This window comes from Indicator indicator, chromosome 1, assembly GCF_027791375.1.
Source record: "Indicator indicator isolate 239-I01 chromosome 1, UM_Iind_1.1, whole genome shotgun sequence".
NCBI lineage: Eukaryota > Metazoa > Chordata > Aves > Piciformes > Indicatoridae > Indicator > Indicator indicator.
In genome coordinates, this window is record NC_072010.1 from 101,804,330 (window position 1) to 101,823,220 (window position 18,891).

Consider the following 18,891-nt stretch of genomic DNA (forward strand, 5'->3'; position numbering starts at 1 on the left):
CTGAGACACTTGTAATGAAAGGTCTTGCTCCTATTTATGGCATAATTCTTGGTATCACCTGGGTATTTTTTTAAAAAAAATATCATCTAGTAATAGCACACAACTTATTTGGACTGGAGAGTGATAAACAAATTCAGGAAAACTGCAGTACTTTCAGAGTTCTCTTTTCTTTAAAACTCCGTAATTGGAGAGAGAAAGGTGTTGTATCTGTTGGTGTTATAGTACAATGCTTTACGTATTAAATGAACATCTAAAAACATTGGCTTGTGAATTAGTGCTTTTAGCATCTCAGTATATCAAGTGTATGAGGCAATTAGTCAGATGAATTTCAGATACCAGAGGCAGTAACGCAACATTATAGCTGCGTTAAAATCTCCCACTGGTAACACGCTGAATATTTTATTTACATACTGTATTACTAAGGAAATCTGTAACTACTAGAAGTTTATTGCTACTTTTACAGTCAATTGTATCAAAATAAATCATCGAATTGCAAGAGCTGAGGATAACCCACAGATTTGTTTGGAAATCAGAACACTCAAAATTGTATTTGGCCTTGCAGGGCCTCAGTAGGTTATTGGAAAAATTTTTCTTCGTTAAAAAAAAAAGTTACTGGTTTTAAGAAGCTTGAAAGAGTATGTATATACTAATTTGGAAGTCAATATATAATATAATACATTGCCATTACTTGTGGTTTCTGTTCTTTAAATTCCTTTTTTTTTTTTCCTTTTTTCTGCCTTCCCTTCCTTCCAGATAACTTTAGGTCTAAATGTCACTTTAAAATATCTATTTACTTTGGATTCTGCTTTTTTTCTTGCACTAGTGGGGAGACCTTCCACTGGGACTGGAGGGGGGAGGAAGAGGTGGGCTGGTTGGTTTTTGGGAGGAGGTTTGTTTATTATTTAAACTGACAGGTTTCTTTCAGAGCAAAGAAAGCTAGATTTAAGCTACTAGCCTTCATAATTTGGTATCTGACACCTAAGTGGAAACTTCATATCTTACAAAGATTTATTTTTTTCTTTTGTTTTTCCCCCAGACTTGAAACTTTTGCCAAAATGGAGTCTAGATACTGCTGTGATACGATGCTGCACTTAGCTACTTTCTTCAAAGCTTCTTAAAGAAAAATACCTAGATTTCATAGGTAAAATCAGATAGTGCTATACTTCTGTGGCTGCTGACGTCTGAAGACAGTAGACTGAAGTATAAGCTGCTGTTTAATATCCAGGGAGACACCCTATCTGAGAAGTAATGACATTTGTTTTTATGTTAGCATTTGAGCAGTTTAATCACTTTTAAAGCAGGTTATGTTAATGACCCTGCTCTTGAGCTGTTGGAAATCAGGTAATGTAGGAGGAAGACCTAGCTGGCCACTATGTAAAACATTATAGCATCCTTAGAGAATCTCTCCATTTACGCTTGATTTGATATTTCAAGCAAATGGTATAAAAGTATCTTGTGGGATTTTGATGCCCCTTTTCTTGTCTGAACTGTGATTTGTCTGGTACCTTTTCCTCAAGGAAGCTGTTTGAACGCTTGCAGAACTCTATATTCTCTTAGAGCATCTTTAATTTGATCACAAGTATGTGGAACATAAAAATATAATTTCTCTAAGTGATCACTGCACTTGAGAAGTAAACTTCAATTTTTGAAGTTTTTCTCTTTTCAAAATATAGTTACATTGCACTAATGTATCAACTTTTACATTGGAACAATTGAATGATTTGGTAAAAATACAAGAAGTACTCCATTCCCCTAATCAAAGCAAGATTTCTAGTACAAAACACCAAGTTAAGCCATGAGCCTCAGAGCTGTATGGCTATGTACTTGCTGATGTGAAAACAAACCAGGAGATGGAACAGGATGTGAATTTATGATTTAACTGGAAGTATTGCATTTAAATTGAGTTTTAACAACAAATGGCAGAATTCAATCCATTGTAGCTTTGAATTTAGTTCTAGATTAAAGCTTGTTTCGTGATTCTTTAGCATGATAAAGACGCAGTTCTAAGCAAGAAGTTCTCCTGTGCCTCATGTTGCTGAGGTAGGATTTAATACTGAAATAATTGTCTTGTGCTTGAAGATCTACTCACAGATGAGAGAAACTAAAAGCACCAGGCAATTCAAGATGTCTTCTGTGTTGGATTAAGACTGGGGCCTTAACTTTTGTGTAGAAACTCTTGTCTTTGTCAATTATCTGAACTTCCTGAGCCTTTTTCTCTTTGTAGCTATTGTCTGTCTTTGAAGTCTCTGTTCTCGCACTTAGACTTTTGTCTTTTTATTTATTTTCAACTTCTGAATAGTCTGTCAGGTTTTGGTTGTTTAGTGTTTTTTTGTTTGGTTGTTTCTTTGTTTGTTTTAACTCTGAGTCATTTTTTGGCCATGTTTTGCTGAAGAATCTGAAAACTAAGCAGTAAAACTGAGAGAAGCCTGAACTGCTTTGCCTTTGAAGGAAGCCTTCAATTTTCAGGACATTTTAACCTTTTATAACTCTTACCTTAATACAAAGCAATATTTTCTGTTCTAACCTTCCTAAATGAGTTCACCTCCAGGGGTGAGTAGTAAACAATAATTTTAAGTAGGACCATCAGGGACAGATGTATATTGCTTTGCATTTATTCTTGAGTCGTGAACCATGTATACCAAATAATGAAGCACCATGTCTGAGAAGAGGAAGAATTAACAGGAGCATTCAGTATTGCTAGCAGGTGAAGGGGAAAGTTTAAGCAACTTGGGAAGGATTGTTAAAGCTGCCTTGGAGAGCAGAAGTACTTAAATAGGTAAGGATATGCAACTATTCCCCCTCTAAAGCAGGGAAGAGAGTTGATGGTAACAGAATAATGTAAGAATTCAACAGTTCTGGTGTGATTAACTTAACATCAGGCAATTTTCCCTAACTGAGTCTGGGTCTAAGACTTCTGCTCTAATGTTTTATTTTCCTCAGAATTATCAAGTCATCACCTGACATATTGAGTTCAGTTCATGCTCAGCTGGAGTTTCAGGAAAAGCAATGAAGATATCTGTGGGGGGGAAGAAGGTTGAGAGTTGTCAGTAATACCTATATGAAGGCATTGACTATCATAAATCCTAACATGTTCCTTAAAGCAGTCTTCTTGCAACTTCTTAAGATGTTTTTTACTTTTAAAATCTTTCTTCTATTTTTCTATATTTGTGTGAATTGTTTATTTAAAAGTAAATATAATTTTTAAGTTTGTTGGGTTTTTTGTTTTGTTTTTCTTTTTTTTCTTTTTTGACATCCTAATGATGTATTCTACATCTTTTTACCATTCCCTGAAATAAAATATGTATTATAGTGTGTAAACACTACATACAGTGTTTGCAGTTTTGACATTCTTAGGATTACTTTATTACTAAGCTATTGTTTGTTCAATGTTCATTTTAGTAACTTTAGTAGATGTTAGTAGTATTTACCTTTTTTAATTGAAACTTCAGAGTAAAATCAAGTGGGAAGTTCCATAAAAATCTCTCTAATATGCAAACTCTTCTGTAATTAATTAAGCAGTAGTTTAGCAAATACTTTCCTTCTGCTAATGTGTATCTTGTATCTATGCTATCCAAATACTTTGTGACAAAAACTGTCATTTCAATGGAATAATAATTCTATTTGTCCTTGAGCATTGGAAATGTTCTATTATAATAATCTCTCTGGATAGGTACTAAAATATTTATCTTATGTAGTTGCTTTTGTCACATTGTCTAGCCTGTTAGATATGTGCCTTTCAGTTTTCTTTGAAGATTGGCAGTTTGTGGTCTTAAACAGCTGTGTAAGAGTGACTAGAAACTTACTTTGAAAGCACCTTAGTCTTTCTGTGAAACTCAAGGCATCCACATACTGTTAGAGAAGATTATCTTGTAGTTACACAGCAGATAGTTTTTGTTGTTTGTGATTGTTGATGTTAAGGAAAAATACGTATGTTGATTGATTATCACTTCACTTCTGTACCCTCCCTATTGTGATTTTCATGGTGGCAAAAGTGATGATACTGCTCCAGTGCCATGTCCAATTTTTTTATTGAGTTGCTTTTAATCCTAGCTACCATGTTTAGTAGCAATATTATTTTATATTAACTTTAATTAGTCATGGAACTACAGTTGAGAGTGTGAACAATATGCTAGCTGTTACCTGCTTGAAGTAGAGTACCTGCTTTAAGATTATGCACTGTATCTCCTGTGAGTAGGTGGCCAATTAAATGTTGCTTATTCTTTCACTGAAGGTTTTTTCTTTTTGATTTCCTTATGTTGTTGGTAGTTTGTGGGTTCTTTTGTTTTTCGTTTTTGTTGTTTTTCCTACAACAGGACATGGCATACAAATAGAAAGCATGAAGGAAGATTAATATCTTGCAGTTTACTGTGTTGAGTGGTTTCTTGTTAGTTGAGGAGCCTCTGCCTTCAACTGTGAGGCAGGGATGTTTCAAGACAAAAAGTAGTAATTCTCAAACTTGGCTTGCCACTTCCTTCTAGCCTAAAAATTGCTATGTTGCTGAAGTCTGTTGATTCAGAAGCTTTATATTCAGTCTCATTCATATGAGTTAACCTTCAATATCCATACAAACACAAGATGGTGGCAAATGTCTGTTAAGTTGGGCATGTCATAATGACCAACTTTGCATGTCTCCAGTGCTCAGTGAATCCCAAAAGGATAAAGAATCTTGAATTATGGAATCTAAGCTTGATTCAGTAGTACTTTTAATGAAAAAGGGATCTTATTCAAGACTTAACTAAATACAGCTGGTTAAGAAAGCTGTCTAACAGGTTGAGAGAGGTTCTTCTTCCCCTTTCCTTTACTCTAGTGAGACCACATCTGGAGTATTTTGTCCAGTTGTGGGCTCCCCAGTTCAAGACAGACAAGGAAACAGTACAGAGTCCAATGGAGGTCTATGAGAATGATTAAGGTACTGGAACACCTGCCTTAGGAAAGGCTGAGAGACCTGGGGCTTGTTATTCTGGAGAGGAGAAGATTGGATGGGAACGTTTGCAAATACAAAGAGTGGTTGTCAAGAAGATGGGACCAGTCTCTTTTTACTGGTGCCCTGTGATAGGACAAGGGGCAAGAGATACCAACTGAAACACAGAAGATTGACCTTAACATGAGGAAAAACATCTTTACTGTGAGGATGATGGAGCACTGGAACAGGCTCTCCAGAGAGTTTGTGAAGTCTTGCTCTCTAGAGATTTTCAAAACTTGCCTGGATATGTTCCTGCGTGGCCTGCCTGAGGTGAAGCTGCTTTGCCAGGGGAGTTGGATTCAATTTCTGGAGGTCCCTTCCAACCCCTACCATTTTATGAATCTGTGATATCTGACCATGGTGTCATTGTCTGGTATTGCATGGTTTCCTATCCCTTGTTACCAAGTTTGTGTGCAGCTTCCCCTTTATTTTTCCTGTTTCATACGTTTAATGAGTGTTACAGGATGCCAATTTGTCAAAATAGAAGCAGTGAGCAGTGTGTGTACCCAAATACAGTTTGAGCATTCAGTTTGTGGACGTTGTTTTTCATCACATTTTTTCTTTTCTCTCTCCGTAATCAACAGCTGCTAGTTTTTCCCATAGTGTTGTAGCAAGTACTTCTACCAGCTTGTTTAGAATGTGAGGCTTTTGGGTTTAAATCTACATTATGCATTAATTTTCAGCCATTAATTTTCACACTACCATGACTTTGTGGTATGGTCATGTGTGGGTTTTGTTTTTTTTTTTTTTGGAGGAGGATGTTATTTTGACTTTGATCTAAGCGTGTGCAGTAGAAATTTAATCATTGTCAATGAGAATCAGAGTACAGGTTCCTGTTGAAAATCTTACAGATTTTATTGAATCTCTTTTGAATGTGTGCAGTAGTATTGTATATAAAAGTATTTGTGCGTACTGTTACTATAATTTGTTCCCAAAAGACAGAACATAGTTACTGCTTTGAATTTTAATTTGGCACATTTTAAGGTAAATACACTTAATATTTTTTTAATGTTCCAGATGGCTGGGATCCATTTTCTCATCCATATAAGAAGATGGAATATGGGAAGTGGGAATTGTTCATTCCACCTGGACAAGATGGTTGTCTTCCTGTGCCCCATGGATCAAAACTAAAGGTGCTGGTTCTAGACTTACTCTGTCTAATTCTTGTAACCCTTCTTGCTGAAAATATCCTCTTTGTTTTCCTTTAAATAACATTATCTTCTTTTAGTTGTTTTAAGGAGCAGAATCAGTTGATCTGCTTGTGTGAAATTACCTCAATGAGTGAATTTTTAACGTTTATCTCTCTTTGTGATGCTTAGGAATGGGCCTATGTGGCTGAAACGTGGATATAGTGGTATAGTATCCTGTAACAAGATGAAAAGATTATTTACATGTAATTTGGAAAATGAGAATTATTATGTAATATTTCAATAATGTCTTTCTGTACTTCATCTAACTACTTGAGATTAAGATCCTCTTCAAATCTCAATAGTTTGGGAATTGTCTTTTCAGGTGATCTTTATATGTTGCTTTAATAGTACATTCAATTTGTAATACTTCTATCTATCCTTTAGGAATTAATGGTATTGAGCAATAGGCTTAGGTTAAGTTCAAGAAAAGACAGAGAAAACTTACCTGTATTTTATTGGTTGCATTTCTCAAGTATCCATGAGGATAAAATTCTTTCTTCCAGAAAGTAATGGAAAGTTTCTTGAGCTGTCAAATGCCACAGTTACACTTTGTGCAGCTATATACAATGACAGCTATCGGTGGAGTTGATTATTTTTAGGCAAATGCTGTTACCAATCAGAGTTGGACTTAGAAGAATTTGAATTGTTGCAGTCAGAGCTTGAGTTGCAGAGATAGTTGATGCTAATTGTACAGTAATGAGTAATTAGTAATTAAGTAGTGAAATCATTTATAGACTAGGAAAATTGGAGCATTTGTATAATACCACTGTATTTTGAGGGATCCCATCAACAGAACTAACACACTGAAAAGAATCCTTATTTTTCTTCAGAAAATCAGCTTAGGTAAACAAGAAATCTGCTGAAACAAAGATATGCATAAAAATGCTCTGGAAATGCTTACTCGATGTGTGTGCTTATCTCTATGCTTTTTTGTTATGGTATATGAAATCATTCCAGTAATATGGATGATCAGAAATTGGGGAGTAATCACTGAAGGATGAGAAAGCTAGTTAGTTTTATTTTATAATGCAGGAAAGAAAACAGTTGTCTGCAACTCGGAAAATACAGTGATTATGCAGCAATGTATGGTTATTTAATATTTTCCATGATTTTGAGGTTTGAGTAGACTAGATTCTTTTTATTGTAGCTACATTTACCTTTTTTTGTCTATGAAACTATTGACCTTATATACTGTAGAATATTCTATGCTCAGTGTAGAGATAAGAGGTGTTGATAACTATTAATAGCAAAAGGCATATATTGTCAAACACATTTGGAAAAACTTCAGATTATTTATTTTGCCTGTCTACTTGTATGATCGTGTCTCACAGGTCTTCATAGTAGCTTCTCTTTCCATTCATTGTTTTATTTTGAAATGCACACTTCATAAAGTAAAAATTCCATAGTGCATAATTTATGTAGTATGCAGAATTTTTGACTGCCGATTACTGTTGGTATTGATGTATGAGTAGGAATGATTTGCTATAGTTCTGTAGTTTCTCTCAGTCTTCTGAAAAGCCATGCTGGACGAAAGGAAAGAGTTTGTTTTCCTCTGTTGCTTTTATTATTCTGTCATTTCTTTAGTTGTGCTTGCATATGGTAATTTTTGAATAAAGGTGTATGCAATTATCATGATGCTCAGAATATGTGATTGCCAAACAGGCTGGACTGTTTTGTCTACCTGTGATCTAAACTTGCTCATGAGTGTGTATATTTTTGTCCTTACAGAAAATTTTTGAAACTTGTTTCACAAATACGTGTAGTCTTAGTTACTTCATCCATACCAACCTCATCCGTATCTTTGCTAGTAATCTTTCATGACACTGTGGTTTTGTTCCTTGGTTCTTAACACAGCTCAGTTTAGCACATCACAATGTGTACTTTCAAAGCATTTAGGTGGTATAACTATCATGGAAAGCAACATCCAGTTAAGGTATTTTATAAAATGAGGTTGGACTATTCAATGTGATAGGTGTGCGTGCCTCTTACCATGGCTGATCATTTTATCCTTTCTCACTCCACTAATAGGTTCAGCAAACTGCTGTTCTTGCTGAAGGGTTTTTTTTCAAACTACATGGTTCTGTTGTCATTGTTCATAAATGTATGTATTTTTCAGAACACAGGAATACGTGGTAGAATGTGATTTTGCAGTTCTTTCTTCATGTAGAAGCTTGGGTTGTCTGTAGATGGAAATTAGTATGCAGAGAAATTTGGGTTGTCTGTAGATGGAAGTTACTATGCAGATTGAAGAGCTGATGTTTAACTACATAGGTGTTGTCTGCATGCACTAGACTAAGCAACCGAAACTACTTAGTAATGAAGATATTCCCTCTTTTGCTTTACTAAAGAAGCATAAGGGAATTGCAGGCCTTAAAGTTTCTTTTACCATCGTTAAATACTTAAATTAGGCGTTTATGTAGTGATTTGATTAATATGATAAGGGGAAAAAAAGTCTCCACCAGAAGGCCTTTATCCTTAGATTCTGTCTACGTTGTTTTCATCTCTAATTCTGCACAGGCGAATGCCAAGTTCTGAAATGGTGACAAGGTCATTCCTTTTTAAAGAAGTAATTTCTAAGCCAGAATGGGAAATGAATGGAGTGTAGCTGGTGACACTAATTTAGATCAGGTCAGAAAATATTTTTGTAGGAAAGTAAATGAGGAACAGAGGTCAAACATTTGCCTGTTTTCAATAGGCCACTGTAGCTCTTCAGACAGCCTTTTCTTAGTAAATCTAAACATTAAAGAAGGTAAGTAATTAAAAAAACCTGCTATGGATGCCTGTAACAGTTGAGTGACTCCCATGTGGTTTATGACATCCGTCTGCGCAGAAAGATTGCCTGCTAAAAAAGGACACTTGTCTTTTCTTGCATGGAACAGTGAAGAACTTAAAGTGAGTTAAGTGAACAGGTATAGTTGCTGTTGTGGTTGTGTGGTGTTTATTGGGTTTTGGGTTTTTTTGTGTGGTGTTTTGTTTGTTTTTTTTTTTTTTTTTATAATAATAACAACCCCCCCCCCCAAACCCAACAAAAGAAACAAACCCTCAAAGCCCCACAACAAGCCCAAATTCTCACAGATGTCATAAACTGAGCGTAATTTAAAACAAACAAAAAAAAATAAAACCAAAATCTGCCCCAAACAAATAAAAACAACAGCAACAACAAAGATCCCTGTTAATTGTTTTCACTGTAGTCTGTAAGACCCTAATTTTGCAATAGTGTCAGTGGAGTTTAGAGGTGGGGAACATATTGATAAAAATTTAGATCTTAATATTTGCATTGGGGAATTTGTTTAATAGACTTTATAGGAATGCTAAGGAACAATACAAAATGTGGAACAATTGGAAAATAGAAGCTAATAAGAATTCAAACCTAGATGAAAATTTCTAAATTCATGGCTAGTGATCAAGTTGTAAAATAATTTCACACAGCTAAATATGAAGATATGGTGAGAGCAGTACTTCTCAAATATTGGGCATTATGATTGAGCAGCTGCTGCCCTGGAACACTGAATAGGACACCTGTATAGAATAATCACTAAATTTTCTTCCATGAACTGGAGAAGTTAATTAAAATAGTAGTAGTTGTTCAGTTTTGTAGTCATGACAGTAGATAGGGAATTTCTGAAGTGATTTGAGAGAACAAGGATTTTATGCATTAATAAATCTATCTGCTGATGTGTTGGATAGGTGTATGAAATTAAAACACTGTATGCATCTAAATATCGCTTATATATTCATGTAGCTTAAGTGAGTCATTGTGGCTTTTTTCTCTTGAGCTATGAAGGTAAGAGTTAGGACGGCTAACACGCCTCCATAATGCAACTTCTACCAAGAGCAAGGTAAAAATAAGGAAGTTGTCTGTGAAATATCAGTGACTAAACCTGCTGATTTCTTACTACATTTTGAAGCCACATGAGTTAACTACCAATGGGTTGGTTTTCTCAGTTTTCATGTAATTAAGTTTAAATAAAAGTAAAACAAGCAAACAAAAAGAAAAGGTTTATTTGATTTGACTTTAACAGATCATTTCTGGGTACCATAGCAGCCTTTACAATGGCCTGTGTATGCTGACAGAACTCATCATACACTGCTCAGGGAACAGGTAATATTTTTCCCTAGAAAGGTCACCACAGAAAATAGTAGAAACCTTTAAAAACTCCACATTCAATTTGCTAAACCTATATCCTTTCCTCTTTCACACACATCTATCTGCATATCTGTGTGTTTGTTTATTTATATGGTAAACTTCATGGCTTTTTGAGGGAGTGTCTTGTATTGTAATGAGGTGATTAAATTTGATACCTTGTACACTTGTTAACACAGAATTCTTCTGTTGATATTCCCAACTCTTGCATGCTTGAGTGGTTTCAGTGATTGCTGAACAGTAGTGCCAGGTTCAATACAAAGTTTGGGCTAATGTGAAGAACAATCACGATTTTTTTTCAGTTGTACAGAGTATTTTAAAAGTTCACTTCTTCTGGTTTTTAGTAGTATTTCAGTCCCATGTTATAAACCTTTTTTAATATTAAAGGTTGCAAAGACGGAACTACTTTGAGTCAGGGCACATAGATTATTCCTGGTTAGAAGTACCTAACAGTACACTTGTACCCATGCAATGTCAGGAAGAGTAAAGTTAGTTATAAATATTATTTGAGTTTCATCCTTACAGTTCTTACCACTGCATGTTCTGTGTTTAAGATGTAAACCTTGAAAAGGAATCAAATGTGGGGAACAGGTAGGTTAATCAGTGTCAGGGAAGGGCTATTAGTAAAATTAATCATATGTAATCACTAGCACTGATGACCTAAATGGCATTGCATCTGACTGCTGGTCAGGAAGTCCAGCAGCACAGTATCAGAGTGTCGTGAGTTCAGGTCTCCCACACTGCAAGCAGTCTGCAGTCAGAATGTGAAGGTGTTTTTAATAAAAATGTGAAAATCCATGAAACTTTTTAATAATGAGGTAATAGGCTGGTCGTTAGGATGCTAGGTATAGTAGTGTGGAGGGATTTCTGTAAGGTAAGATGTAAGAACTTTATGTGCAGCTTTGACAAAGGGAGTCCTGGGTATCCCTAGAAACGGTGTGAAACTTGATCTCAGTGGGAAGCTTCCTGAGAAAATGTTCACTGTTTGCTTGCAAGTACAAATGTAAACACTGCTAATGTTTGGGTTTTTTTTGTTTTCACCTCAGCTCAGGGGAAGTGGGGAATGTCTTTGCTCATAGTCTGAAGTTCTATGTGACTTAAGTTTCGTGTCTTGAATTATTTCATATCATACATGGTGTGCAGCATGGCAAAAAAAAACACTCACCCACCCAACCAAAAACAACACCCCCGAAACTCAAACAAATCATGTCTGCAAAGTTGAAAACTGAAAGAAACAAGCATTCTGTATCATCCTGTTTATATAACCTATACGTAAGAGGGAGCAGACTTCCTGTCATCTTGAACATTAGGGAACAAGACTTAAGTCATCTAGCATATATGTTTCTAGACATTAGTGGTGCTAAATGAGAAGTATATCATTAGTTAAACGTTTGTCAATATTATTTCATTGCTTGATTGATAATGCTTCATCAAGTTTCTGTGGACTTCTGGCTTCTAGATTAAGTTTCCTAGCAGAAGGAATTACCGAAGTCTCCTGACTTTGCCTTTTTTGATTTGGTAAACAACATGGTATTACTTGTGGACTCATAGGAGAGGTTGTGTTAGTGATGAAGCATTGTAATGTAGTGGACTTGCTCTTTCGAGCCTTTTTTGAGATTGAGTTCAGCACTTCAGGACATGCTTGTGCAGTTATTTTGACAGGCTTAGTTCTCTTGTGACTTGAAGATTGCACAGGTCTTTGGTAGGAGATTTTGCTATATAGAATACTATCCTTTTAGTTTATCCATACAGAAGACGGATTGTTTCTATTGATATTACATATGTGTTGAAGCAAAATGTGAAGTTTTTGGAGGAAAAAAGAGAGACATTTTAAAGAAGGGATCTCAAAATGGATTTTGAAGTCTGAGAGTCCCTTTTAAGTATTTATAAACATGTCTGTGATTTGGGGGTGGAATTTGTTTTGAAGATAGGGTCACTAATTAGGTAAATTTTGGGTGTGACTTACTGGTACACACTCCCTGATTTTCAGTTCTTTGTTTATAATGTCAAGGAGAAAGTGGAAGATAAACTTTGGTGCTCTAATGGACTTACTCCACATCTTGGATGCCCAAGTCTTGTCAGAGCCAACACTGAAGCTAAGGACTTTGCTGAGGCATTATAATAGCATATCTGAGGTATTCAACTTAGAATATAAGAAAGTGCTTAAGTTAATGCACCTGACAGTACGTGAAGAGGGTCAGATGATCTCATCGATGACACAGAACCTCAGAACAGAGGGAACACATGACAATTGTCCGCACGTTATATTATCTGCTGAAGTGAGTGTGACCTAAAGTATTAGAGATTCTTAAGTTGTTGAGCAGGGAGATAACAGCAAGAAGAGGAAAAGGACAGTGGAAGGACCATTTGGGGCTATAGACTCTCTCAGTTATAAAATATCATGGAAGTATGTGACCAGAGGTGGACGGTGTTGTGTGTGGCTTGCCTCATCTCCTAAATATGTTTGGCTGTCAGTTTGAAACAGCTCTGAATGTAAAAATCCAAACCCAAGTGTACTATGCCACAACCATCCAACTGCGAGGTGCATTATGCAGCATTTGTCCTTTATACAAACACTTTATAGTTGAGGATAAGTAATACTTAATGCTTGGGTGCCCCTATTACATACTTCAGCAGCTTCTTTTCTACTTGACATGGCTTGAAACAACTCTATTAGAGTTTTGCTTATTGTGTGTAATGTGCTTTATTATTACAGTTGCCTTTCAAACTGTGCTCTCCTACCCCCAACCTCTCAATTACATAATACACATATGAATGCTTTTATATTATGCATAGAAGTTTTTATAGTCTTTGAGGCTATATTGCTGTTGTTATAACTTGATTCTAGTTAAATTGCTGGGGGTAAAAAATGTCTCGATGTGTGTACTTTAGAGATTTCTATTTTCCTTTTACTAGTTTGATTTTGAATTTTTTCCCAAAATGTGGATTCTAGAGTGAAAGCAAACTTTGAATGCCATCCTGCATGATAGATAATGTGTGGTGCTTTCCTTTTAAAAAAAAAAAAAAAGAAACCAGCTTATTCTTCAAGATCTAGTAATGCTACATCTATGTAGCTAGCAGTTGCAAAGCCTCTTGTTGCTTCCTGTAGAAATCCATGTATTTTTATGGTAGTTCATGATGATTAAGTGAAGCATTGTCTCTAAATTTGTGGCCTTTTAAATCTATTTGGAATGTTTCCACATGATACTGCTTTCCTTTATAACAACTCTCTTATAGTTTCCTTGATTTTAACAGTTCAATATTTCTATGTTTTTATCTGTGTCTGCAGAGATTTTAATTGTATTAGGCTACTGTCTCCATCTGATTTTTTGTTTATTTTTACTTATTTATTTTTACTATTATTTACTGATTTATCTTCTAAAGAAGCATGGAAATGAAGAAAAGAGCAACAACTTTCACTCTGATCTACTAGTTGAATGTATTCTTAGGTTCTTTACTGCAGTTGAAATGCTTAATTCACAAATGGAGCTGTATCTCCCTCTTTTGGAAAACCAAGGCATGACTTCATGATTTGGCTTTGAAGATAGGTTTTTACTTTGTTCATCTCTTGATAATTTATTTATTTTCTTTCCTGGGGAACTGCAAACAAACACCCCTGATAAGTTTAGAGGTGACGGATTTATAGAAAACTTATCTGCAAAGCAAAAAGATCCCTGAATCATACAGATTGCTCTGCATAAATTTGTTAAATAGCAGTATTTCTGAAGTAGTTTATGCCTTTGTCCAATAGCTGAGGAATATCTTTTTCAATATTTGATTTAAATGCTTGTCCCTTTAGAAGATTTCTTTGCTAGGTTACTTGAAAGAACAAAAAACAGACGGCTTTGTCTTGGCTGACTTAATTTTGACAGTATTTTTAAGCTGATGAGAAAAAAAGAGTTGGAGAAGGGGAGACTTGGCATACTGCCACCAGAGTGTTCTAGTACTTCTATTTTTTGTATTCTTCCAGTGTAACTGATTTGCAGTTTAGGAAGAGGAGCACTCTGGCCGATGCAAAATACTGTCTGTTCTTTCAGAAACTTCCTTTCAAGGTTTATACTCCATTTGCTTGTTAAGAAATAACTGTAGTGACTGCAAGAATCTTGAGAGAGATGATTTTTTGGTTATTAGGAGTAGCAGAAATAGAGCATAATAAGGTGAGGTGTTTTAGGGGAAGGAGACTTCTGATAAGTTTATCACATTTTTCATGCCTCCTTCCTTAATGATTTGGGTGGAAGCTCCTTTCGGGAAGGTATTTCTGAGTAGGCAAAGTTGAAGTGTTGAACAACTTCTGGTCCCTTTTCCTCCGTACTGTTTCTCCCTGAGCTTTATTAGGTGGGGCTGTGTGGTAACAAGAAGAGTAAGCACTGAGGAAGAAGCTGTGCTTGCCTTTTTAAATTTTTTTTTTCTTGTTATTCTTTAATAGCCTCAGAGAAGGTAAAAAGGGAAATATTTTATCTGGTCTCTAAAATCTATTTAATTGGAATAAAGGAGTTCCAGAATAAAGCTCTAAACAGTGCTGTTCTATCCCAGCTTTTTGCCTGGATTGTGTATTTTTATCTAAATCTTCTTTAAAATGAACTGTGTCAAACAAGATACTGAGTTCTGGCCCTGGGTTCCATAGCAGGTTGCATTATGTTGCTGGAAAGTGTTCTGCTGTGATCCTGTGTATTGCAGAACAAATATACAAAAATGTTGTCTCACAAACCAGCATGACCTGTAGAAGGAGAATGATAATAGTTGTTCTGTTATTTCCTCTTTGTGTGTGGAAGGTGGGGTGGTGATAAAATTGTATTTACTTTTGTGAATGAACTCAATTTACATCATTCACTGGCGAAAGATCGCAAGAACTGTGTATTCTGTCCTGGGTGCTAAACTCAGGATGGGATATGTTTTGTGGCAGAAAAGTAGGCAGCTAAGTTGTACAAGGAAAGTTATTTTCTGTGGATAGTAAAACTCCACTCCTGCTTCTTTAGCAATTTTAGGGGATTGAGAAAAGAGTGAACAATTTTGGAAAAAAAAAAAAAGCAATATGATCTTATAGCAGGATTGTGCCAGTGACTTAAATGCAGTTGTCTTTGAAACCAAACTTACTTTCTGAAATAAGATCTAAGGCTAGATGATCCTACAGCAGCAGTATATCCTGCACTAGAATTTTGGAGAAACCAACTTCAACTGGTTTAGATTATTTAGTAGTATTGTAAATTTATAGTGCTTTCTCTTGTTACCCTGTTTTTGCAGAAGTAAAAATGTAGATTTGTTTTTGTCCACAGTACTAAAAATCATCTTGGTGTTCAAGCAGTTGTTTTCCTTCTCTATGCAGTCTTAGGATGACTAATGGAGGGAACTTCCTTAATGTTTAGTTTATAATTTCATGTAGTAGAAAAACTTGGTTATGTTACTGCAACATCTAACTAATTTCCTAGAGAGTCTTTAAGACCTACTCTTGTCATGCTCTTATGTTTTGGGTGGAACTTACTTTCAAATCAGGTGCGTGTTATTAAGATGACATAGTGTTTCCTCCTGTGTTCTTGTGGCTTTTAGTTTTGGGTAATTTTGTCACAGAAATGAATAAACATGAAGCTAATGAAATACTATAAATTACAAAATATTGAAATAATAGCTTATTGATTTTATATAAAAACAAGTGCTGTGGTAGGGCCATGACATGGCCCACTACAAACCCAGACAGGCCTTAAGATGTCTAGACAAGGTCCCTTTCTCTCCCCTCCTTCCTGCAGAAAGACAGGGCAATGTGGGAAAAAGAACAAAGGGGTCAAGGACCCCTTTCTGTCTGGTAACCAAGTTGTTTACCTAGAATAAGAGCACATAAGCTGACCGCTGCTTCCCCAGAAACAAGGCCTTTGTTTCTGCCTTTTATGGTTGTAGTCTGGCAGAACGCCTTTCCATTGGGCAGCTACACGTTAGCTTCAGTGCCCCATTGGAACAACTGATCTCTGGCAAATTGTAAATATATAGATTTGCCTTTGCCTGGCTTCAAATCTTTCGTTGCCTTGCTTTAAGCCTTGCTTTCAAGCCTACTTGGACCCGTCTTGCAGAAGCTGCCTCGAGGTGCCTTGCCCTGCCTTGAGTGCCTGGTCCAGAGCCTGGAATAAAGCCATGAGCCATACACAGCAAGCTAGAGAAGCCACAAGCCAAGAAGCCAGATCTGCGTAGCCTGCTTCCCCTTGCCACTACAATCATGCCGTGCCTCAGTTTACCCAGGAACCAAGCAAGTGCCCATCGTGACAAGCGTTGTCTATTGCCCACTGCCCGCTGAAGTCAGATCAGCCTGAGACCATGTGGTAAACGCTCCTTGCTGGCAGTCTGCCGTGCCAGCACTGTACGAGAGCGCCCCAAAGCTAACATAACAGCAGCAGCAGCATCCCCCACATGGGTAAAACAAGCTGTGAGTAATTAATTCATTGCCCTTTGGGTTTAAAGGTTCTTATCAAGCCTCCCCCTGCTGTAATCGAGCACTATCTGCTCTCGGGGACTTTCTCTTTCCAAGTTATTGCCTCCTAATTTGCATGTAATTGTTTGTATTTTGCCCTAGGACTGTATATTCCCATTGTAAATATATAGTCCAACCGAACAACGATCCTATTTAACGAGTTTGGCAATTTTCATGTTAATAAAGGGTTACTAATATTTTTATTAATACCTGTTTGTCATATCATTTATTATTGTAAGGGTAATTAATATTCCCCTTTACAACAAGAAGTCACTGAAATTTACATATTTATATTAAAGAGAGTCCACTCTCATTGTTAGCTGTTCTAGGTTTGATGGCTATCATTATGTTAAAAGCCAACATTTATACCAACAATTATTCCAAGTGCTTTCAAGCTATCTGTGATAGTTTAGGCTGGGTGCCTCCTTTTACTGCCACATAAGTTACACCTCCGGTGTCCTGAGTGTCCACCCAATCAGGTGGACACAGGAAATGGTGTATTTCTACTCATATATCCTGCACCCTATAAATTCATCTTCAAAATCACTCTCTCTCTTCCCTCTTTGCTCCTGGGGCAGATGCTCCCTATCAGGTAACAATGGGGGAGTATCTCAAGGCATCTCAGGCCTGTCTAGGCCTAATGCCAGGAGGAGAAGGTGGCGGGGACAGTCTCAGACCTGGCCTGCCTGAGACTAGCCTAGCAGTGGTGGGGGAAGAAAGAGCCCTGGAGATTTTGGGTATACCCTCAGGTGGGGAGAATGGAAGTGTTGGGAGGCCTTTGGGTGTGGTGTAAGGTATTCTGTATGCTTTGGGATATCTCTGCCACTGTGCTTTGTGGTCTCTGTAGAACACTTTCTTCGCCATTTAAACTTTCCATCACTCTCCAATCCATTTGTGTGAGTGTCATTCTTTTGTCCCTCTCAGGGCAATAGAGGATCTGTCTGGCCTTAAACCAGGGCACTATTAAAATAATGAAATATTAACTCAGTGTTTCACAGCAGTCTATTGACTTGCATATTCACCAGTTATCTAGTTACCACCTCCTTTTTTTAACTCTCCTCAACCAAAGTATAGATGACACACTGCTACTTCCTGAACCACAACGTCAGTCTTGATTATCTTTAAATAAAAAGAATCCAGCAAATGCTTGTTTTAAATAAAAGTAAAAATAAATATCTGAAAATTAATGCAAGACAGCATGGTTTATTTGTAATGTTCCATCTTGTATCATCATCATTGGAAATGAAGGTAGATGATTTATAAAAATAAATCATAATTTAATACAGAGCTCATGCATGGAATCAATGTCTGCTTTAGATGCAGGTACTGAAAGCTGAAGGAGCAGATGGTGGGCAGAGAGATTCTGATCTTGTGTGTAACTGTCATATGAATTACCCTCCCACACTGCTCTGAATATCTGTGTATTTGTACACAGGAAGATGAGGCAGACAACTGAAACTGATGTGAAGATGGAGGTAGGCAAACAGAAGAAGGGGGAAAAAACAAATGTTAGAAATGTTTGTGGCCTGTTAGATCCATGATAACAGCACAACCACATGTAAACCCATGTGTAAAATGGAGCTTAAGTTTATCTAAATTAGTATTTGTGACTAATTTTTTTACTTGTTAGAACTGCAAAACTTTCAAGCTTTTTATTGCCAGAGATAATTTTAAGAAAAATATGTGGTTTCTGTTCGTAAAAAGCCAGCAAATTTCACTGAGTCACTGTCGATTAGGAGGTGCCAGACATTAAGTGCCAGGTCTTCTTTAAATGCCTCTAGACATCCAGAAGGGGTTGTAAATGATACAGAACACCTATACTATTTTGGAAATGCAGAATTGTATCTTAAAGTTTTGTAATGTCTCTGAATCTCACTTGTCCTTCATTGAAGCACTGTTAAATTAAATGAAACCTATTTCAGCTTTTTAATTGCTCTAGTATGTTACTGCCTTTTCTGTATGACTTCTCTCAGAGTGATGGTAATAAACTACTTTTGAGAGTTTTAAACATTAAAACAGATCTGTAAAGTGTTTGCCTGTAGTAAATCCATGCTGGCTGTGTCGAATCACTTCCCATGTGCCTTACCAGAGCTTCTAGGAGGTTTTATTCCATGATCTTTCCAGACAGAGGTGAAGCTAA

The 18,891-nt window shown here is 36.4% G+C and overlaps 1 protein-coding gene across 1 annotated transcript in view; it reads left to right on the forward strand.

Moving 5' to 3' along the window:
* The window catches only part of GBE1 (1,4-alpha-glucan branching enzyme 1), a 170,533-nt gene that overhangs the window by 45,385 nt on the left and 106,257 nt on the right, over positions 1-18,891 (forward strand). Inside the window, exon 3 of the mRNA XM_054392238.1 lies at positions 5,981-6,096. Coding sequence (XP_054248213.1) covers positions 5,981-6,096 — 116 coding nt within the window. The remainder of the gene's footprint in view (positions 1-5,980; positions 6,097-18,891) is intronic.